The sequence below is a fragment of the Camellia sinensis genome, chromosome 6 (genome assembly GCF_055761805.1).
Source record: "Camellia sinensis isolate YWXY chromosome 6, ASM5576180v1, whole genome shotgun sequence".
NCBI classification, from domain to species: Eukaryota; Viridiplantae; Streptophyta; class Magnoliopsida; order Ericales; family Theaceae; genus Camellia; species Camellia sinensis.
The window spans coordinates 175,464,908-175,488,154 of NC_138966.1; the positions used below are offsets into that span (position 1 = coordinate 175,464,908).

General features: G+C 35.5%; 2 protein-coding genes and 1 long non-coding RNA gene across 8 annotated transcripts; 1 reads left to right on the forward strand and 2 right to left on the reverse strand.

Moving 5' to 3' along the window:
* Positions 1-1,043: 1,043 nt before the first annotated feature.
* Positions 1,044-4,263, reverse strand: LOC145793077 (uncharacterized). 2 transcript variants are annotated; one of them, XR_014333575.1, is made up of 6 exons: positions 4,114-4,263; positions 3,863-3,988; positions 3,366-3,503; positions 2,862-3,044; positions 2,116-2,214; positions 1,044-1,551 (listed from the first exon to the last, which is right to left on the reverse strand). It is a non-coding gene; the product is annotated as an uncharacterized LOC145793077 (long non-coding RNA). The 2 variants fall into 2 exon arrangements; XR_014333574.1 differs by lacking the exons at positions 2,116-2,214; positions 2,862-3,044; positions 3,366-3,503.
* A 5,591-nt stretch (positions 4,264-9,854) lies between these two features.
* Positions 9,855-12,015, forward strand: LOC114272756 (putative protein phosphatase 2C-like protein 44). Its single transcript, XM_082876714.1, has 5 exons — positions 9,855-9,887; positions 10,780-11,076; positions 11,239-11,491; positions 11,611-11,726; positions 11,878-12,015. The coding sequence occupies exons 1-5, from the start codon at positions 9,855-9,857 to the stop codon at positions 12,013-12,015; spliced, it is 837 nt and encodes a 278-aa protein (XP_082732840.1).
* A 186-nt stretch (positions 12,016-12,201) lies between these two features.
* Positions 12,202-21,935, reverse strand: LOC114272746 (COP1-interacting protein 7). Of its 5 annotated transcripts, none has more exons than XM_028214463.2 (13): positions 21,521-21,935; positions 19,977-20,156; positions 19,268-19,388; positions 19,147-19,186; positions 18,969-19,021; positions 18,829-18,884; positions 17,519-17,671; positions 17,067-17,284; positions 15,051-16,666; positions 13,814-14,758; positions 13,006-13,414; positions 12,535-12,600; positions 12,202-12,430 (listed from the first exon to the last, which is right to left on the reverse strand). In XM_028214463.2, the coding sequence occupies exons 1-13, from the start codon at positions 21,577-21,579 to the stop codon at positions 12,363-12,365; spliced, it is 3,984 nt and encodes a 1,327-aa protein (XP_028070264.2). In that variant the 5' UTR covers positions 21,580-21,935; the 3' UTR covers positions 12,202-12,362. The 5 variants fall into 5 exon arrangements, with proteins under 5 accessions (XP_028070264.2, XP_082731626.1, XP_082731629.1 ...); XM_082875500.1 differs by having other exon boundaries at positions 15,051-16,663; positions 21,521-21,889; XM_082875503.1 differs by having other exon boundaries at positions 15,051-16,663; positions 19,843-20,156; positions 21,521-21,877.
* Positions 21,936-23,247: the final 1,312 nt, after the last annotated feature.

Consider the following 23,247-nt stretch of genomic DNA (forward strand, 5'->3'; position numbering starts at 1 on the left):
CTTTTTCCAATATGTACAATGTAGAAAATAATTTCCCAATTTTTAAAGATAGATTTAAATGTATGAATCAGATTTTTCACCAAATTTGAGTAAAAAATGACCAATTTTACCAAATTTGATACCACTCGCTCCAACGGTGCACTTTCATCAAATTTGTGCCGGGGACAACCGGTTGGTCGACCGGTTAAGTGAAATTTTTTTTTTTTGAACTTTTTGAACCTTTTAGTGTTCGACCGGCTGGTCAACCGGTTAGGCAAATTTTTTTTTTTTACTGTTTGAACCTTTTCTTCGAACCGTTTGAACCTTTAGGCGGTCGACCGGTTGGTCAACTGGCCGGGCAACCGGCTAGTTGACCGGTTGGTCTCTCCCAACGGTCATGAGCAGTGATTTGGTGAAATGCTTCACCTGTTCTCATTTTGGTAAAAGATTTGCTGAATTTTCGATTTGATATCGATTTGGTGAAACCGTTGGAGCTCAAAAAAGTGACTTTTTCATCAAATTTGAAATTTGATACCAGGTTTGATGAACCGTTGGAGATGGTCTAAGTAAAGTAAAAGAATAAAATAAAAATGTAGTTAGTTAATACGTTCATGTGTACCCTAGCAGTGTCTAATCCTATTTTTACAAAAATTACCTGTGTCGACTAGTGTCCTACTTTTATTTTGTTTTTAAAAATTATTGTGTTCATGTGTTTGTATTGTGTCGTGTATGTGTCCAGAGTTTGAATTCGTGCTTCTTAGACCAAAATGTTTTCCTTTTCTATTTATTTCCATTATAAAAGTCCAATCATTCCCAAAATTCTTATCAGCAAAAGTACTAAAAAACAAACTGTTCTGTAACTAATTCACTTCAACTTCAATTCACCAAGTTAAATATAATTAATTTAGAGGCAAAACCATGTCCCTAGGATCTACATCCTCCAAATAATCTATAACGCTTCATTGCTCGACAAGCTTTATCTATAAAATTTTGGCAAACAAATTTATCATGTATTCTCGAAAAATCAATGGAAAGAATCTAACTGAATGATGCAAAACCACACCTTTGGCACAGTGGATAGGTGAAATGAACATAAAAGCATAGCATACACCTAAAATACAAAAATCCAAGGTACTATCAAAAGTGTACTAACTGAACAAGCATTGATTCCAATCGTCCTAGATCATATTCAAGACAAAATCTAAAACAGAAGAAAACAAAACTGAATTACAAAGAGTACTACGGCATAGAACACAACATCAAATCTCAAAAATCAACTGACAACAACTCTCAGATCGCTTGACGAAAAATGGACAAAAGATTCAATCTTTGATGAAATAAAACTCAAATTCACTAAGATTTTTACTATTATGAGTTGTAATAACCTCCAAAACTGTTGCATCAACTGTAGAATCTGATGCATCATTGGTAGCATGATTCTGAAGTTGAGGATTTCCCAACATCTTTTCCTTTAGGTTGGAGAGAACGTCTTTCAGTGTGTACCATGATCCTCCCACTTTGTTCTGGACTTGTGTTGCTTTAGGGAAGGTCCCTGGATGTGTTTCCATATATCTGTAAATTCAAAAAGTACAATATAAAGGGTTCAGAGAGCATATACTTAAAAACAATTGGTTTCAGATATGACTCCAGTTGCAACTATGAGACTATGAGAAATGTTGCAAACACCCATCTGGGCACTTTTTCTCACCCACAAGAGCACACAGACATGCAGATAGTCAATACTTGTATACAAACACCTCAACTGACCTTTTAAACAGTTGAACCAGCTGAATGCTGAGATATCAAGAGAAGAGGCATTCATGGTGCCTCTCGTGAAAGTTTGCAAATGGGAAAATTATGCTAAATTCTAATCAATTGCAAAGTGAAAGATCACTAAAGCTTGGTAGCATAGACATAAAATGAGGCATGGACACACAACACAACAAAGATACATAGATACGAACATAAAACAAAAAAAGCTTACCAAAGGGGGAAAAAATGTGAAAACAAGAAAATGAAAAATGTAAAAAAGGACATGAACAAGCCAAGAATGTTGAGATACAAATATCATACTTATTTTGTTTTATTCATAGTGACATTAACCTTATATCAACTTTATAAAAAAAAAATATTTACCTTGGATTAAATTGTGTATATTGCATTGTGTCGCCATTCATTTTCAAGATCATTAGAAATGGCCATGATGTTGTGTCAGCCAAGTGTTTAATTCTGTATCTTGTACCAAGAAAAATAAAATAAAATTGGTGAGGTGGAAAAGTAGGAGGGGTAGAGGAAGTATTCCTAGGGAATGGAAGGTGGTTTTTGTTCTTTATGTTGGGTTGAATTGAGGGAGCAGAGGAGGAAGGAAAGCATTAAGCAACTTCACAATTAAGTCTTCACATAATAAGGAATAACCAAATTTTTAAGAAAAAGTGTAAAAATGCTTATAATGGACTCATCCAACAAGTGTTGGGGGCATTTCTCAAGGAATCCAATATTTTGACTGACAATGCTCCTCTATGGAAGTAACCATGTTGACTAAATCAAACCAATTAGATCATAATAGCAGAGCAATTGAAAACCACAATTATACAGTGATTTGAGTTTTAAATGCATTGATGTGCGAGTGACAATAAGACAAAATCCCATCCCAAACACAAGTAATTAGTTATTGTATAATGGACTCATCCAGTGTTCTTACAAATTGGGGTTATTTATTTCATTATATATATATATATATTTAAATCCTTCTTAGTTAAGGTTTCTATGTTCTTTAGATTCCAGTTTGGTGAGAGTTTCCTATTTTTTAAGATTTTTACTTTTTGTTGGTTATGAGTCTATTCTTAAGCTACAATCCAACCTGTTACTTGTTTAGAAACTGCCTATTTTGCAGGAGTTGGTATCCATTATGGTTTCTATGCGACAACTTTAAGAAAGTTTCTTCTCATCTGTAGAGTTCATTAAATATATACATAATGGCCCCCTTGCAATAACAGGCAACTAGAGTTGAAATCTTCCAGGCCACCACTTTTTCCTTGCAGTCTAGCCCTAAAATACAAAAATACCTGCATCATACACATTTTTAGAAAATGGTATTCCATTCTAATATGCTACATTTGTAATCCAATTTTTTTTTCCTATTTCTTCTCCCAATTTTATACATTTTAAGAGGTAAAATAAATAATTCTAGCATATTAATCTAAAAGCCAATGTATGGTTTGGCAGGAGTAGATTGCAAAAGGGACAAAGCACTGAAATAGACTTAGTTGTCCATTTTTACATGATTTATTCTAATATAAGAAAGAAAATTCTAAATGTAAATAGATAACTCAAGTATTTCAATAACTGTCTAATTAATAGTCAATTTTAGAAAGAAATAAAAGTACCTCAAAATGTATTAAATTAACTATGTGGTCAACATAACCCCGCCCATATCATAGAGTATAATGGGTACCGAGTTTTAGTTCACGTTCCATGCGCCAAAACAATCCTACTTCCAGATAAGATTGCATCACTTTGTAGAGCTAACAAAATATATACATACATGTCAAACATATATCTAAGTTGGATCCTGGAAAACAAAACGCATTTTTCAAAAAACAAATATATATATATATATATATATTCAAGGTATTTAAGAGCATATTACAAGAAGTGATCAATAGAGAAATGACAAATTCCTTTATATGGATTCAAATTAAAATACCCACTACTTATTTTTTAGCAAATTCAATTTTCTTATCATTTAGGCTGTGTTTGAATCTTATATTCTTGCACAAATCCAAGATCCAAACACAACCTTAAACTTGAAGCAATTGATAAAAACACAACCCTAACTAAATTCTATAGAGATTATAATCAAGGGTTTTGAAAAGAAACTCACTCCTTCACGAATGATTCAACAGCGAGAGTCTTCTGTTCCTTGGCGGTTTCTTGGACTGCGATGACTTCTGGGCATCGCCATTATTGGAAGAGGTGGAGCAAAACCACCTTGTTGGGCTGACAAGTCCTACAAATAGAATCAAAACCCACTGTAGTTCGAAACATGAAAAGAGGTGATTTTTCAAAAACAACACCAACATTTGGGTGTGGTGCGGAAACAAATGATTGTGTTTGTGTGAGATTGGGGTTTACCTACTCTTTGCAAATGAAGTTCTGATTTTGCTTGAAGGAGGCGAGAGACTGCCATTCTCTCTCTCTCTCTGTGTGACAGTCTGGACTGCGGTGGGAGCAGAGAGAGGAAGAATTGGGTTTTAGGGAGGTTCAGGGGAAAATGGTTGCCATTGCATATTTGTGCTAGGGATGGGCAACGGTTTATCCGAACCGCTCAAACCGTTCAATCCGTCCAATTCGCATATAAATGGGCGGTTTCGCAAATATAATGCGGGCGGATGCGGTTTAAAATATGATAAATTTGCGAGTTGCGGGCGGGTTGCGGTAACCCGCAACCCGCAAAAACCGCCCGCACTTTAATTATTATTATTATTATTATTATTACTTTTTATATACCAACTTTGTAACTTTTACAAGAGTACCATTATATTATCTATGACACTATAGGATCCTTATTTTTAAGTATTTCTCAACTTTCTTAATGCTGTAGAATTATCAAGTCCTAAACTTGATTTCTTATATGATTTTCATTAGTGATTCATCCACTTTTTCCTAATAAAATTTTCCTTCTAATGGTCGATGGAACTTATAGTTTGATTATTGATTACTGAACTGGCAATTCTAATTGAGTACAACCTTTAATGTATTGATATACATTTTTTTCATGGCAAAAATGTTAGTGTAGGGTCTCTTTGTTTTGGGTACTTTCATTTAATGCATTGATATTCAACTTTTATTTGTAAACTCATCAAAAAATTGTTATCACAAATATATAAAATGAATTTGATGCCTAAATTCGCTGGGAAAAAAAGACTCGAAAATTAATTTTTAAAGAAAAAAAGTGTAAACCGCAAACCGACCGCAAACCGCCCGCAACCGCCCGCGCATTTGCAAACCCTATCCGCACAAACCGCAAACCGCACTGCGGGCGGTTGCGGGTTGACTTTTTCCCAAACCGCATAGATGCGGGCGGGTCAAAACCGAACCGCAAACCGCACAAAACCGATCCGCGAACACCCCTAGTTTGTGCGGTACGTTTACGTTTTGAGTTATATTTATAAAAAATTTATAAATTAATTTTTATTTATTTTTAGAAAAATATAAACTATAAATGCGTTTGGCTTAGACAAAATACTTAAAAAGTTTAAAAATATAAAAAAGAGTGGGAAATAACAAGTGGTGGCGGCAGAAAACGGTGGTGGAAAATGATGGCGGGTGGTGGTGGCGGAAGACGGTGGGTGGTGGGTGATGGTGGTGGTGGTGGTGGGTTGTGGGTGGTGGTGGCGGGTGGGTGGTAGGTGGCTGGTGGTGGCTGGTAGCTAATGGTAGCAGGTGGTGGATGGTGGTGACAAGTGGCTGGTGGCGGGTACGTAGCGGGTGGTAGGTAGTGGTAGTGATGGGGGGCGGATGAATGGTAGTGGCGGGCGGATGGATGGTAGTAGCGAGTGACGGGTGAGTGGCAGGTGGGTAGTGGCGGTGGCGGTGGCGGGTGGGTGTGGGTGGTGGTGGTGGTGGTGGTGGCGGCGGATGGGTGGGTGGCAGGTGGGTGGGTGGATGGTGGGTGGTGGCGGGTGGGTGGTGGCAGCAAGGGGTGGGTGGTGGTGGCGAGTGGGTGGCGGGTGGTGGTGGCAGGTGGTGGTGGGGGTTGGGTGGTGGTGACGAAATACGGCGGTGAAAAATGGTGGCGGGTGGTGGCTAGTGTTGGGTGGTAAAAAAAAAAAAAAACCTCAAAACTCAAAACCGGAACATATTTTTTGAGTTTATATTTTTTAGCCAAATTTAAAAACTGAGACCATTGATTTATAAATTAAAAATTTACCAAACAAGTTTTTATTTGAGTTTTTAAAATTTTTGTAAATATAAATATAAAACTGAAAACGTAAGTATTACCAAACGACACCTTAATGTATTTTTTTATTGTTTTTTTTTTTTTTAAATAATGTTTTGCCCTTTTAAGGTTGGTTTGGAAAGGGTTATATTAATTAAAAAGTTTTAAAAAATATTAAAAAATTAAGAATATTTTAACTTACTATAAAGTTAAAAATATTTTTTCCTTTCCTTTCATTTTATTTATTTATTTTTTTATTTTTTTCACTTTCTTTTATAGAAAGATTCTTTCCAAATATATTTGGCTAAAAACCCCTTTACCTTCCTTTCATTGTCAAAAGAATTAAGAAAAAAATTATATTTTCTAAATCCCCTCATAATTATAAAGTATTACATAAATGACAAAATTTATTATTTAAATATTTTATCAGACTATTATATCATCAACTAAATCTTCTCACCTTCTCTATCCACTCTCTCCCCGCCTTCTCCGTCTCTCTCCTCTCCTTCTAAACACAGCTTATTTTCATAGCCATGTCAGAGACCACCCGTTGATCTCTCTCCCATGTCGCCGCCGTCCGTCGTTCTCACTCCATCTATCGCCACCACCGGTCGATCTCTCTCCATCCGTTACCGCGGTGCTACTCCTCTTAGCTCATTTGTCACACCACTATCGCTGCCGCCACCACCTTCAAACATTGCGGTTTTTTTTTTTTTTTCTCTCTCTCTCTCTCTCCTTCATCACTCTTCCTGTCGTCGTTCGCAGCTACGACGACGTTAATGGTGTCATTGTGAGCTTCAATTGATTGTAGGCATTGACAATCATTGAAGGGTTAAGGTTCTGAACTCCCTCACGAAGTCGATAAGAGATATAGAAATAAGAAAAGCCAATTTTAGCTCCTTATCACTTTCTTAAATCTCTCTATTTTCTATTTTATCTTTCCTCACCTCTCTCTCAAAGGCCAGAAAGCAATCTGAGTTGTAGATGTCGCCTTGTTGTTTCCAATTGGCTTTTTTTTATTTTATATTTTATTTGTTAATAGATCTAAGAGTAAAATTTGACTCTGGTTAAAAACATGTTAATTTGCTTAACGATATAAAGTTTTACTTTAAATCATAGTAAACTTTACTCTGATTCAGAGTAAAGTTTACTATGATCCAAAATAAAATTTTATTCTGAAATTTTATTCCAGTTAAAAACATGTTGATTTGCTTAACAATGTAAAATTTTACTTTGAATCATAATAAACTTTACTTTGATTCAGAGTAATCTGAATCAAAGTAAAGTTTATTATGATTCAAAGTAAAATTGTACTCTTAAATACACTGTGAAGATGGCTTAATAGGAAAGCTGATAGATATAAAGATAATATAGTAAAATAAACAAGTTTTAAAATATTAAGGGGTTTTGAAATTACCTATATAATTCTTGTCATTTTGAAAGACAAATTAGACAGTGAGAGGTCTATCACCAAATTTCCCTTTTTTAATCTTATATTTTTATTTAAAAAATACTAAAATTCCAATTTTCAAATGAGTTCTTAATTACTATCTCTTGTCTATTATTATTACTATTATTATTATTATTACTAATACATGGAAGGTGAAAGGAGAACCTTATGACCTCTGGTTGAAGTACACAAAAATTTACCCATTGGATTAACCATTGCAAAGCCTTTTTGGTGAAAAGGAAACAATGTGCTGTTTGGTAACACTTACGTTTTCAGTTTTCTGTTTATATTTACAAAAATTTAAAAAACTCAAATAAAAACTTGTTTGGTAAAATTTTTGATTTATAAATCAGTGGTCTTAGTTTATAAATTTGGCCAAAAAATGAAAACACAAAAAATGTGTTTCCATTTTGAGTTTTCAGTTTTTTTTTTTTACCACCCAACATTAGCCACCACCCGCTACCATTTTCCACCACTGTCTTCCGTTACCACCACCACCACCACCACCACCCACTTGCCATCCACTCACCACCCGCCACTGCCATCCATCGCCCGCCACCTACTTGCCACCACCACTCACCACCTACCTGCCATCATCACTCACCACCTACCTGCCACCACCATCCATCACCTGCCACCACCACCCACTGCCACCACCAACCACCCACCACCCACCTACCACCACCACCCACCACCACCACCACCACCCACTCGCTACCACTTACCGCCCGCCACCATCACCCACTCACCCACCCATCCACCACCGCCACTACCGCTACCCGCCACCTACCCGCCATCACCCGCCATCCGCTACCCACCTGCGATCACCACCCACCACCCGCGCACCGTCACCCACCCACTCACCATCACCCACCACCACCCGCCATCCGCCGCCCACTTGCCACCACCACCCACTCGCTACCACCTACTACCCGCCACCGTCACCCACCCACCCACCCACTCACCACCACCACCACCACCACTCGCCACCACCCGCCATCTGCCACTCACCTGCCACCACCACCCGCCACCACCACCACCACCTACTCGCTACTACATACCACCTGCAACCACCACCCGCCATCCACCACCCACCCACCACCACCACCCACCGTCACCACTTTCTACCACCGTCTTTCGCCGCCACTTGCTACCACTTGCCATTTCTCACTCTTTTTTATATTTTTAAATTTTTTTAAACCTTTTGTCAATTACCAAACGCGTTTGTAGTTTATGTTTTTCTAAAAATAAACAAAAAATAAACAAAAACGAGTTTATAAAATTTTTATAAATATAAACTGAAAACGTAAACGTTACGAAACACATATCTGTTTAGTTGTCAGTTTTTTAAAATGCTAAAAGTAATTTTGTAAAAGTAGACATTATAAAAAATCATTTTTAAAAATTTAAAAAATTACTTTTGTATAAATAAGAAAATAATATAAAAAGGTTGAATGCTTTGAAATTTTCATTATGTGGTTCATTCATCTATTAAGAATGAAAGTAAATTTTGAGAATTTTAAACACATCATGTTTATTTTTGTTAAATTAATTTTATTTTTTTAAAAAAAATATTTTGAAAATAAAACCAAACAGAGTGATTATTTTATTTTAATTTTTTTATTAAATATATTTAATATAAGTCAAGTTTTAAAGGTATCATCGATATCTTTTTAATAGTATTAATTCTATAAAAATTGGATTAATATTTAAAAAACTATATATGTTTTATCAAAAAAAAAAATGTAGAGAGAGATGTAGGTATACAAGTGTGTTTTGTGTGAAGTGTGTGCAAGGTAGAGAAAGAGAGAAACATATACATATAAAAACGTGTGCACGAGGCAAGAGTAGTATGAGTGGTGAGGACAAAATGATAAATTTAACTCTAAATTTCATTTCCTTGTAAGTATTTTCATACTTATCATTTGTTGTGTAATTTTAGAAAGCATCCATTAAATGTTAAATATCCCCCCCCCCCCCCTTTTTCACTATTTTGTGTAATTTTCCTAATAATAAAGCTTTTATATTTGAAATTGATAAGAATTGAAATGTTATGCGGCTATTTTTTTTTTTTTTTTAGTGAAATTTTTATTGAATTTGATAGGATTTCACAAGTCAACACAAGATTACGATAAAAAATTAATATGTATGTCTAAGAAAAAGAAGAAAACGACCGAATTAAAATTATATCAGAAATTCAAAGCTCATAAAATGTTGACAGTAATTAATTCAAATAAAAGTTTCTTTTTTTCTTGGGCCAAAAATAGGAGGTGCATTGAAAATTCCTACAGCTTTAAACTCCTCATTGACTTCAAAACATCTAAAAAACGTATATATAACCAAGATCTATATGAGAGTATATATCTCTTCCCAAGAAAATCTCTCCATATTTTGATTTGAAAATCAAAACGTTTAATCTTATTATCATCCTCAAATACCATATATATTCATTTGGTGAAACACATCTCAAGTTTCAGCACAATCATGTGGTTTAAGGATCTTCATCTCATGCTCAAGGTAACTCTCTCTCTCAAAATCTATGTATTCATGTGAGTGTACACACACACTATTTACAGGGGTTGGAGAATCAAAAGATTTGATTAATGGAGTTCTAGAATTATGGTGAATTTTTCTACGTACATCCCAAAAAACACCTTAAATGTAAAATTTTAACAACATAACCAATCTAGTTATATATCTTATTCAATAATTTAGGAACAGCAAGCATGAGTTTCTTCAAGCTTGTATTTGATAAAAACATGAGTTTGGTTGAGATAAAAGTGATTGGAAGTGCAAAAAAGCAGAAATTATTCATGGTTTTTATTTTTTTGGATCATGGAGTTGAATAGTCTTTGTTATTGGGTGGGCATGCCATCAAGTATGGATCCTCCAGAGTAATTTTTCATCATAAAATGATGTGTTGTATGATCTCTTTAGAAGATCCATGCTGCCATATGATGACCATGAAATTCTCAAAATACCAAATAATTACAGAAGAAAAAGAGAGAAAATCAAAACTTTTCCTAAATTTGTCTAGTATGAGAACGATTGAAGTGAAATTTCTTGTACAATTCATATCGACATGATACCTTGGCTTTTAAGTTCTTTAGAAAAATACATGATTTGTTTTCCTCGTGAAAATAACCAATTTTCTTATAGAAAGTCTATAATGTTTTTCGCTATTCCAAATTTATTTTTCTTGTTTCTTGTTTTTTTTTTTAAAAATCTTTCCTACATTGCTTATCTAAGCCACTTATAGTTTATATAACTAGACTGCAGATCACTACAATGTCGATTAATTTTTTATTTGACATCACCAAAACATTGTTCATTGTGTGATGATATATATTTTTTATTTTCTTTTGTTACTTTTTATTTTGTGTGGTAATTTTGTTAATGAATTGGGCAGGCATTTCGAGTGAGAAGATTTTTCAATGGAGATGTTTCAGGTAATGGAAAAAGAGAGACTGAGTTTCGAAGGAGGCCTTCATGGATGGTGCCAAGGTCACATGGTTACCATGTCGTAGATGATCACTGTGAATTCAATGATGAGCCCAACTTGAACTCAAACTCGGACTCAGTTGTGGTGCAGAAAGAGCAAATTGAAAATCTTGAGTTATGGTATTTTGAAGATTCCAATGCCAAAATTGGAGATTCAGTCACCAAGTACATGCAATCACATTTGTTTGATAAGAAACCCAAAGCGGCAAGTATATGCTAAAGAAAAAGTTACAAGATTAAATTTTTTATTAAAAAAAAAATTGTCACAGAAGGTCCTAATTTTTTAAAGGTCCAATAAGATGAGATCCCATTTTGGATATGTAGAATTACTCAACTACATATATGCAAAAATGTTTGACAGCCTAAGTTGAGGAGGAAGAGCAAAGAGACTCTGACAAAGGCATATCTGGGTGCGAGAGCGAAGATCAGAGAGGCAGAGAAAGCAGAGGAGACATGGAAAGTGGGCTCAGCATTTCCCATAGTCATCAATGGGGAGAGGCATGTGATGGCTAACATGGGTGAATACAGAGCTGTTGTGTGCAGAGATGGTGAAGCTCATCCGATCAGTTGGAGGCAACAGCAAGGTACCAAAAGACACTGGTCTCTCAGATTCATTCTAGGCATGCAACTCTCTCCCCCGCTCCAATTATATCAATTACATATTATGTTCAAAAACAACAAAAAGAAAAAGAAAAAGAAAAGTGAATGAAATAGAATTTTATTTTATTCTGCTTATCAGGTGTCGTACGCATGTCTAAAGTACGCACCTCTAAAAGCTCAGAAGTTGTGGTTGGAGACGAAAGAATAGACTCTGATACAGAGTTTGTTATATTAGCAAGCAATGGCATCTGCGAGGTACATACAATACACTTCACTAAAAATAAGAGGCATCACCATTGTTTTTAGTCACAAAATCTAAGATGAATGCGAGATAATTTTTCACTTTCACAAAACTATGCTCATTGTCCTCATTGGTTGTAGTAATAAAGTACGATTCTTTCTCTAGATGATCAAGCATCAAGAGGCAGTGAATCTCATCAGGCACATGGAGGATCCACAAGAAGTTGCTGAGTGTTTAGCAAGGGAAGCTTTAACCAGAATGAGCAGAAGCAATATTTCCTGCTTAGTCATTCACTTCGACTGATTGGTGCAGTTTAGTGCATGTTTAGGTTTCTGATAGACATCTAGTGATGTACTCTTAGATGCTCTGTACACTGACTATTTCATTGTTTGATTTTTGTTTGCTACTTAAATATAACAACAAGAGTTCATGGTTTCACATGCTTAGTATTAACTATGAGGCAAGATTCAATGCAGTATAAAACTATTATGGCAAAGGAAAAGTGGATTTGAATGTACAGTGACCTATTTTTACAAACCAATAAACACAATTTTGTCCATGCAAATTGATACACACGACATTTCTCACTTCTCATACCCACAAAGGACTGAAGAAAATAAATCAGCAACCTCACCTAAATGTCCGCCTTGTCATGTTGTTGACTTCTTTTCACTGGTCTTGCTACGGAAGGGCGACAAAATAGAGAAGTGGCGGGAAGCTGTAACCAGTGGAAGAAAAGAAATGATCCAAAAACCTTGTTCATTCAGGCACAGAAAAGGAAACAAATCAGGCAAGAATGGAAGCAGTGTGATGATCACTTACATTTTTGGGAAGTAGCTCCAGAAGTTGGGGTTTCATCTTGAGAGATTAGATTCTTCAATGTATGAACTGAGCATGAGAATCATCAAATATCAGGTCAGCTTGAGAACTAGTTACGATTGAATAGGAGTTAAGGTAACATCAAAACTTAACCATAGCCTACTTCTAAACAAGTTAAGTAAATGGAAGCATTTAATGCAATAATAAAAACTCAACAATTTCCGACATTTATTATCCTTAATTAAATTATCGGGTAGCCGGTGGGGTTTGAACACAAGCTATTTTGCCTGTTCTGATACCATGTTGAAATCATCTAAAAGGTTAAGTTGTTGAAAAGGGCCCAACAATATATATGAAGCTAAGACTTCATGCTGTTTTCTGTATAGTCATATATGCAATAGAAACCCAAAAGTTCAACAATGCTATATAATTAATTATTCAAAACAGTGCAAAATGTAGTGAAATGCATATTACCTTCACCAGAAGAAGCTGCATTTGTTGCATTGCCATCTACCTCAGAGCCACTAACACTCACATTATCTGATTCAACACTGTGCTCACCTGCAGTTGAACTATGGCTCTTCTTTCCAAACTTCAAGAGCCGTCTAAACCCTTTTGGTGATACCTTCACCTGAGGCTTCTCCAGGACTTCTGGAATCTTTTCTAATTTCAGATTCTCAAAACCAGATACTTGTGCTTTAGCAGTTTCCACACCCATTGTTGCTGTCTCTAAGTTTGTTGAAGGTGCTTTGCCATACACTGAATTGTCAGTACATGGGTCTTCTAAAGAAGAGAGCCGAGCTAAAGGGGCTTGGTAAGGTTTTTCAGCAGAATACATGCTTGAAGAGTTTGGCGGTTCATTCTCTGCATAACTTGTCGTAACCTGACAAACAAAATAGTATTATATCATAAAAATAGATCAATCAGAAAATAGGATTATATCATAAAAAAAAAAACAAAAACAAAAACAAAAAAACTAGTTTGTATTTACTAGAATGAGAGCAAGTTTGGAACAGTAAACCAATTGAAATATATATTAGCATTTGAAGAAAGATTCAAATAGTGTCTATTTGTTAAAAGTGAAACGTAACAAATCTTAACAACATAATAGCAGATTTTGGGATTACCAACTGCCATACAAGTAGGACTTAGGGACACTGCATCTATGTTTTGAATTTCAATTTAATTGTTTCACTTGGCAGAGATTGTTCATCAATGCAAATCACAGCCTTTACAACATGCATAGACTGTAAAACAATAATTATGATTTTACCAATCCTACCTCGTAAACCCTGGGTTGCTCTTGTAATTGGCTTTGAATGGGTTCTATATCAACTCCTTCCATGGGTGAAGCTGGTGCACGAATAGCGGCATACTCTGATATCACCTCAGTTTTCTCTAAATTGTCATGATTGTCATAATGCTCCTTTTGTACACCCATATTTTCTTGTGATGGATGTACAATAGGAAAAGAGGGCTTCTCACACTCGAGCATCACAACTGTCTTCTCAATTACTGGATTGTCATCCACATCACTCTGATGTGTGTGTTGGTCATTGTTCCTATTTAATTCAGTACTTCCTGAAGTTAGAGAAGATTTCTTCACATTCACTTTCTGTGTCATCTCTTTGGGTGCTGATGTGTTCCGGCCTACATCCAAAGGCACTTTAGATGTTCTGATCTTAAGTTCAGGAAGTGTTGCAGCCTTGCTTTTATCAAGGTTTATAATATCAGATATGTCTTTCCTCTCAGGTTCATTTGAAAGCTTTGATACTAATTCAGCACCTCGTGACTTCACTGGAGCAACATAAGGGCTGCTAACTGTTTTAGGCTCAGATAGTCTTCGGATTCGCGCCATGGGAACCTTTGGATCAGGAGTGACATCACTGTTCTCTTTCCTTGGCTCTGGCAATGATGAAACTGATCTAGTCAACCTATTCCCTGGCAAGTGGCTTCCATTACTTGATTTGTTGCTTTTAGAGGCTTTATGAGGTTCACTGGATCCAGTTGAAGCAGTTCTTATCTTAGATCTCTGTAGAGGAGATGATGATCCTGGCTCTGAATCACTGAACTTGGTTCCTTTGACAGAGCTTAGCGCAAGTTTTGTTGGCAATTGTTTTCGGGTTTTCTGTGAGGATGCCGACTGAGCAGTCGAACTGCCTTTTGCTGCAATTCTCTTTTCCCTCTCCATCTTCAAAGCTTCCAGTCGTTTGCGATCTTCCTCTTCCTGTAAAAGAAACAACTTGAAGATATAAGTCCATTGGAATGCCAAACATGCTAAGCTGGCAAAAGAAAAATTGCACTGTAACTATAAGAGCATGACGCCAAAGCTAAAGGGCAGCCCAGTGAATGGGGCTCCCACCACTGCGGGGTTTGCGAAGGGTTAAACAACCTTACCCCTGCAGGGAGGCTGTTTCACTTTTTCAAACCCATGATGTGATTTCGCAAGTATCACAAGGAGTTTTGCTGCTAATCTTTTCACTGTGCCGTAGAGTGTTGAAGTATAATAAGCAATGTACCTTCTCTTTCTTCATTTTCTGGAGATCAGCTTTGAAAGCTCTTAGTTTTTCAGCACGAGCTCGTGCATCATCTAAAGGACTCATTTTTGAAGTTTTCCCTTTTCTTATTGGTCCCACAGTCTTCTTATCTAAAGCATCTGGAGCAAATTTTGACTTCCGATCCTTGCCTGACTTCTTGGACCCTTGCTTGACATCTACTACAACTTCTTTATTTCTGTTATCCAGTGAAGCAGCATCTTCAACATGAGCCTGCATTTCATAGTCCAAAGCAGGGTCATATCCAGTAGTCATTTTTTCTGTCCCGCGTTCAGGCATGAAGCTCAAATCATCTGGCTCATAGTTAATTTGGTTTCCAGTCCTATTAGAACTATATTCTGACCTCTGCATTGTTGAAGGAAGCTCAGAATCCATGTCAATAGCAGTTCTATCGTTAGTTCCAACATGATCTAGTGACATTGACCGGAATGGAACTATGAAGGATTCATCAATCATATCTTGTGGTGAACTCCCATCCAAATTATTGGTGGCACGCGTGAATCCATTTACAACCAGCGGATCTGATGAACTCAAAAAATGTGATTGGTTTTCTCGTCCAACAATCATAAAATCATCATTTGCATTGTTCCTATACAAAACCTTTCTTCCATTTGTTTCTGTAAATTGTATATCCATTTGGTCATCAGTTGATCCTATACCATCTCCATAATGACCCTCTCCTCTAGAAATTAAACCTTCATCATTTGATGCCCTCAACATCCGAGCCATGTTTCCACTAGCTTTATGGAATTCAGTTATCCTCCCGTCTTGTGCTTCAACTGAATCTCTCCCAACAACAGCTAAAGGATCATCACCAACTGTGTTTTGTCGTCTCTTGTTTTTAACATTTTTTTCCAATGCAAACATGCCTTGATCAGCGGCATGATTATGTTCATCATTGTCTCTCAGTAAAAAGTTTTCAAATGCTTGCCAGTGTCCTCCATTTGTTTCCTTCTCATAAATAATTTCTTCCTTATCAGATAAATTTGATTCATGACCTCCTTTTCTTTTTGAGGACAAAGAGTTCTTGTGCATCCTATCTGGAGCACTGACCTGAAAATCTCCAGCTTCCTTGTCAGTTTCAGAGTCAGAAGCTGATTGGGATTCATTGCCTGAAGAATTCTTCCCTTTTGAAGTGATGTAATTGATGTTCCGAATAACAACCATGCCTGATTTCTTTTTACCTGATCTTCCGGCCTTCTTTTGTGGTCCCCAGCTTTGTGAAGCTTCGCTCTCCAACTCCGAATCACCATGTGACCTTGTTTTGGTGGCATCCATCTCCCATGCTTCTGATTCAACATTGCTGTCTCTACTATCCATGGTGTGTTTTTTCTGTCCTGCTCCATAACCAACATTGAATCGAGAATCCTCCATTGGTGGATAAGGTGGCTGATAAAATGGGCCATTTCCTGGATAACTCTGATAGTAGGGCATTCCTTGCACAGGATATGGTTGGAAGACTGGCAGCGCACCAGGTGGGGATTGTACAGGCCAGGGAGGAAACATAGGATGCGGAAACGGACCTTGAAAATATCCTTGTTGGCCTACTGGAACTTGGTGATCCATGGGATGCGTTTCTTCTGGGCACAAGTGTATACAGTTAACCAGAAAAAAGCAAGTGAGAATTATTTTCAAATTTCAAAATGCAAAAAGTGAATGAAGAAAATAAAGACCTCATAGGAAAGAAGAAGAAGAAGAGAGAAAAAGTACTGAAGTTATCTTTGGCCCTTGATATTTATCATTCTAGGAGATAAATCAATTAAAAAGGTTTTGTGCCCTTTTAACACGTCCAAGTATGGAAACTTCATGTTAATCGCTTAATCCTTTAAAGCCCTAAAATCTACCAAACCGGAGTGAAATTCGAAGGAACGGTGTAAATTGACTAGGGGGAGTCCAGTGAAATCTGTTGTAAGATCAGAAGAAAGAAAGGATAACATCTTTTGTTGGTAGGACCACTCATTTATGACTTGGTGTACATACCTGCACCTGCATCAATGGCTGCTTGTCCATTGTCCTCTGAAGCCAAGTCACCATGTGATTCATTCTGTTTGTTGGCCATGCTAGAAAGCATAATGCCTGATGCATTAATGGCAGAGAAGTCTGATCTGTTGGACATTGCTTCTGCTGCTTCAATTTCAAGCCACTGTCCAGTCTCATGCTTTCCCTTCCACAGATCTACGAACCTCGAGCATGCATCCCTGTAGCATGGGCAAATCTAACATCATACAAAAAAATGGTATCTACAAAGAAAAACTGGTGTGACAATTGTGGAAAAGAGGGAATAAAAAGCTCCATTCAATGCAATATCGAAGTGGGCTCTATGAGCACAAACATGAATTAAAAAAGAAAAAAGAAGAAGAAAATCAGTAAGAAAGGGGGTGAGGAGGTGGGGGATGGCAATCAACATCTGCAAACAAGGAATTGCTGCTTACATTAAACGCAAGGCTCCAAAGCATTCAGCAAATGACACCAGTGGTGCCATGTGATCAATGTCAAAACCAGCAGCTACTGCACGTGCAAAGGCCATGCCTTGTTCTTTCTGCAGTACACTTTTCCGTGTCTCTAGGACTTTCAAAAGTTGGACTCTGATTAAATATGCAAAATAAGTACAATGAGTACAGGGCTCCTGAAAATGTTTTCAAATATTGTTACCCATTGGACATACAAGCAGATGACAACATGTCTTACAACCTTAAAACATGGCATCTTCATTTCATTTTGATTTATAATATGCAAATGTTTATTTCAAATAAAATTGGTTCATTCTTGAGAAAGAAACATCTGGACATTTCACAATTTTATATGAGTATGAATGAGAAAGCAAATAATGCAGAACCAATATCAATGAATTATCAGGTTTCCCCACACAATAATGAGACTTTTGTGTGTGTGCGTGTATATTTATACAACTTATGTCATTAGGCTGGCCCACCACTATATAGGTAGGTGTAAGGTACTGAACCACTATCAAAGACAATACTTAGGCTAGAGCAAAAAAGTGACATGGAATAGAATCATCCATAGAGATATTCTAGTAACTACACTGCATTCAGGCAAATAGCTTAGGCGCCATATCCATGGGAACACACACAGCGATTGCACTTGCAAACAGACAGGCATAAAAAAACAATAAACAAATAAAACAAAACTCCAGAATCTAGCCACTTGAACACAACAACTGTGCAGCAGCAAATGAGATTTTGTGAAACACACTTGAAGACACATTTCACCCATACCACTGTAATCAAAGTTTCCACGTTCCTTCTTGTGGACAAAAAGATCATTGAGTTGCATTTACCTCTTCAGCATTCAAACTAAAAGATAGTAATACAAGTATACTTTACATGTCAAGCAGAAATGAAATGGTATTGAATCCAAAGCAGTTTTGTGACATTAGGAAAACTTGAGACAAATTTAAAGATATAGGCTGCATGAATCTATTCTGTGTATATGGGTGCCCAATGATGCAATACAAGCATAATTATGGGAACCTCGCTGTACTATTTTGACATTCCAATTAATATTAAATTGTGCTTATTGGATACCAATTGACATTGGTTATGTCAAGATTTAGTTCATACTTATCAGTGCACCCAGCAAAGTATATTATAACCATCTATATCAATGAAAATCAATTTAGAATTATTAGAGAAAAATTATAACCACCCTAATGTTTAAACGCTTGAGTAACCAAAGAAATTTCACAGATAATTTTATCACCCATCGTAGCACTAGAATATACTTTGAATTTCCTTCCTGTGCGATGGAACCATTTGCCTCAGGTGGATGCGAATCAGGCTGCCAGTACAAGAAACCATATTATGATTGCATATATGATAAGTCCAACATTTGAAGACAATACTTGATTTGATGTGGAGTTACCTTGTAAAGAACAATTGCTCTTTCCTCATTAGCTTCAGTCACAGTTTTGTCGCCTGCCCAGAATTTTGAATGTAACTCAACACCATAAAAAATAAATTAAATTTAAAAATTAATATATTCAGCATCTACCGCAGCAGAGTACAAATATCTTTTGATGGAACCTTTCTTTTATGCATACCTTCGCTGCTTCCCACAGGTTTTGCATGTTTGTCTTCTACCTGCCAAACCAAAGGGGAGTAAAAAACTGAATGCTCTTTCCATGGCTTACACAACAAAAAGTTCTAATAGATGATGCTTACGGTGCTCAAACCCATATCGTTGTTGCCCTGAATGACAATTGCTTCCTCAATTTGTAGTATCTCAGATTCTATGGTGTACACTCGTTCCAAAATCTCTGGAGTGCTAACAAAACGAACAAACCTGTGGAAAAAAACACAAATTAATCTTTATTTCTCATTTCATTTCCTTTAAAAACTCAAATGGAAGGGAATCATGAATAATCCAATACAACTGTTGAATTGGAAATTGGAACAGTAGCTTCAACATTGAAATTATCACAAATTTGCAACATTTGGGAAGATCCAGGTTCCTCTATAAGTGAAAGATTCAAATCAACAGCCAGAATGTTGCAGATAGTCGATTTATTTGTCAACAAAATTATCAACAATTTGTTTCCTTAACAAATTGTTGCAGATAGTTGAGAGGTGAAAGAGGAGTCTATTCCATGGTTAACAGCATTGAACAATGAGAATAATGTCCCACTACACAATTTTAGTAGTATACAGTCAGTGATGCATAATTTAACCCCAACATGAGATTATAAAGTAGCATAATGTTGCTTAATTATACAAATACATAATGCAAACAGAAGTACCTTCAAAAGTTCAGAAAATCATATGGAGATGTTAACCAATTTTGTTAGGTTTTGACCAAGCCTCTGAAAGCATAAATCTCAACCAAACAGTGAATTCCTGAATTTCCACAAGAGCATCATAGAGTTGTACAAACCTTTCCACCGTACCCTTGGTGAACCATGTTCTGTCATTTCCAGGTTCAGGTTCAAGCAAAATTGAATAACCCCCCTTGGCAATCTGATCTTGAGCAGTCTTCAGGTGGGCAAGAAAAGGATTCAGTAAACCTGAAGCAATTTTCTCCGTTTTCCCATTTGCAGAGATAATCAAATCACACCTGGTAACAGAGCTACAGTTAGTGCATTTGCATATCTCCTAGGTAAAATTAAAAATTCTTGAATTTCTTCTAACAACATTACAATAAGAAAAGCTAGTGTTATTGTAGCTGCACTTTAGGCTAGACATGAGAGTGCACATAATCCATTAGTATAATAATTTTTTTATCTAGCAACAAAAAACTGGAAAAAAAGAAAAAGAAAAAGGAAAGAAGATATGATAGACAAGATAAATATTTTTATGGGTAAATAATTCCAGCCAAACAACTGCATGATATGCACCAGTCGCTAAATTGGGGAATTGTTTGTTCAATCCCGTCAATCCTTTTATGTTCTAAAGCATCCTCAGCTTGAACATGAATTTTTTTTTAAATCCCTACTCCTTTATTTTTATTTTTTTATTTTAGGAATTCTAAAGCCCAAAACATCCAATTTGTTTACGAATAAAACTTTCTAAAATAGACACCATGACTTTTGGTTCATACCTTTTTCCAATATGTACAATGTAGAAAATAATTTCCCACTTTTTAAAGATAGATTTAAATGCATTTGTAAGTGAAGTAAAAGAATAAAATAAAAATGCAGTTAGTTATTACGGTCATGTGTACCCTAGCAGTGTCTAATCCTATTTTTATGAAAATTGCCTGTGTCGACTGGTGTCCTACTTTTATTTTATTTTTGAAAATTATTGTGTTAATGTGTTTGTATTGTGTCCTGTATGTGTCCGTGTTTGAATTCGTGCTTCTTAGACCAAAATGTTTTCCTTTTTTATTTATTTCCATTAAAAAAGTCCAATCATTGCCAAAATTCTTATCTGCAAAAGTACTAAACAACATACTGTTCTGTAACTAATTCACTTCAACTTCAATTCACCAAGTCAAGTATAATTAATTTAGAGGCAAAACCATGTCCCGAGGATCTGCATCCTCCAAATAATCTATAACGCTTAATTGCTCGGCATGCTTTATCCATAAAATTTTCGCAAACAAATTTATCATGTATTCCCGAAAAATCAATGGAAAGAATCAAACTGAATGATGCAAAACACATCTTTGGCACAGTGGATAGGTGAAATGAACATAAAAGCATAGCATACGCCTAAAATACAAAAATCCAAGGTACTATCAAAAGTGAACTAACTGAACAAGCATTGATTCCAATAGTCCTAGATCATATTCAAGACAAAATCTAAAACAGAAGAAAACAAAACTGAATTACAAAGAGTACTACGGCATAGAACACAACAGCAAATCTCAAAAATCAGCTGACAGCAACTCCCAGATCGCTTGACTACAAATGGACAAAAGATTCAATCTTTGATGAAATAAAACTCAAATCATGGACAGCGATTTGTAGAGAAAATTACCTGGTTCGAGTAGGAGTGAGCTGAAAAATAGCAGAGTCGAGACGAGAACTGGACTTCATTGTTGAGGAAACACCGATCAGAAATTTGAGTGATTCAAACACTAGGGCTTGGATCTCAGAATAAAGATCAGCGAATCATAGCAGAACACAGTCGAAAAATAAACGAATAACTAAATATATTAAAATGCTTTTGGTTTCAGAGAAAGAGTCACAGAGTTCAGCGATAAAGTTGCGGAGTTGAAAAAAAGATGTGCTTTTAATGGCTAACTGACTTTTAGAGAGAAAGCTTTTTAGAGAGAGAAAGCTTTTTAGAGAGATGGAGAAGGACGGAAGTGACTGTCTCTCTCCCTCGGATACTATACCGGAGATGAGTGTGATTTGTGTAAAAAATAGCTGTGTCGTTGAAATGGCCGCCTGAGGTAAAAAGTGAATAAGGATGAGGGTAATTTAGTAAATTAGATTCCAAACGACGAAGGCGGTGCTGGCGATAAAAACGAAACGACAAGCATTCCCGTGTGAAATTACCAAATGCGTTTTTTATTTTATTTTAAATTATTCTTCTTCTTCTTCTTCTAACGGTGTCGTTTGTTGTTGACAACTTTCGTCATTTAAATAAGTATATTTTTTAAATTTTTATAAAAAAATATATATATAAAAAAATAGAAAGATGTCATGATCTAAATAGTACTTAAATTACAAATACATTTTCTTAAAATTTATTTAAAATATAAATTATTTTATATAGTTCTAAAATTGTAAATATTTTTTTATAATAACTTTGTAGATTAATAATTCATTTACATAATTTTTTTTTTCAATTTCTCTTTGAATAAGACGTTTACCAATAAGAGTCTAATTTTTTAATGGTAAGAGTCTCATTTGAGCCAAATGTGTGAATGAATAGGTGCTAACATAATTAACTAAAAATAAAATTTCTAATTATTTTCTTATATAATGATAAAATTACTTGAACTATTAATGAAAATAAATTTGTTACACCATTAAAATTTGATAATTGAGTTGACAAGTTATTAATAAAATAGATTATTTATTATAAAATTATAAATAGGTAAGATGTAATTTTCATAATTATAAGAGCATCCGCATCAAATTTTCTACAATAGCTTTGAAGCTATTATAAAGAGCATTAGCATCAAATTTGTTTTCCATCAGTCTCAATAATTTTTTTCTAAATTAACTTTTTGTTAAATTTGCCACAGTACCTCAACAACTTTGTTGAGCCACTGTTCATTAGTTATATGATTTTTTATTATATTTTCTGGAGTAAAACTGGGCCAAAATCTTTAAACCGGTTGTCCACTCGGATGTCCTCCCTGATATCCTATCAAATGTCTCATGAGTGTTTGTAGTAAAAGAAGAAAAATGACCAAAATTAGCCTAACATAATCGGTCGACCGGCCGGTCAACTGGTCAACAGCAAATTTATTTATTTATACATTTTTTAAGAATTATTTGGATGACATCTCATCAATTTAATAAAAAAATAAAGAATAATAAATATAATAAGAAATTAATATTTTAATAAAATTGAGTATAATAGAAAGTTTGATGTAGTGAATACTAAAAAAGTAACTAGCTAAAATAATAAAATAGCCTTTTATGCTCTAATTTAACTAAAAATTTGAAGAGGCTGATACTAATACTCTAAGAGACCAATCATATTTTAAGCAATGTATTTGTAAATTACTCAAAAAAATTAAAAAAAAT

Excerpts from the sequence above, each read along its gene's own strand:
- LOC114272756 (XM_082876714.1), top strand. The coding sequence starts at position 9,855 with ATGTGGTTTAAGGATCTTCATCTCATGCTCAAG. Across the intron at positions 11,077-11,238 it reads TTGATAAGAAACCCAAAGCG|TTGAGGAGGAAGAGCAAAGA; the intron begins GCAAGTATATGC and ends TGACAGCCTAAG. Across the intron at positions 11,492-11,610 it reads GTCTCTCAGATTCATTCTAG|GTGTCGTACGCATGTCTAAA; the intron begins GCATGCAACTCT and ends TCTGCTTATCAG.
- LOC114272746 (XM_028214463.2), bottom strand. The coding sequence starts at position 21,579 with ATGAAGTCCAGTTCTCGTCTCGACTCTGCTATTTTTCAGCTCACTCCT. Across the intron at positions 19,389-19,976 it reads ACCAAGGGTACGGTGGAAAG|GTTTGTTCGTTTTGTTAGCA; the intron begins GTTTGTACAACT and ends TTTTTTCCACAG. Across the intron at positions 17,285-17,518 it reads TTTGGAGCCTTGCGTTTAAT|GGATGCATGCTCGAGGTTCG; the intron begins GTAAGCAGCAAT and ends CCCATGCTACAG.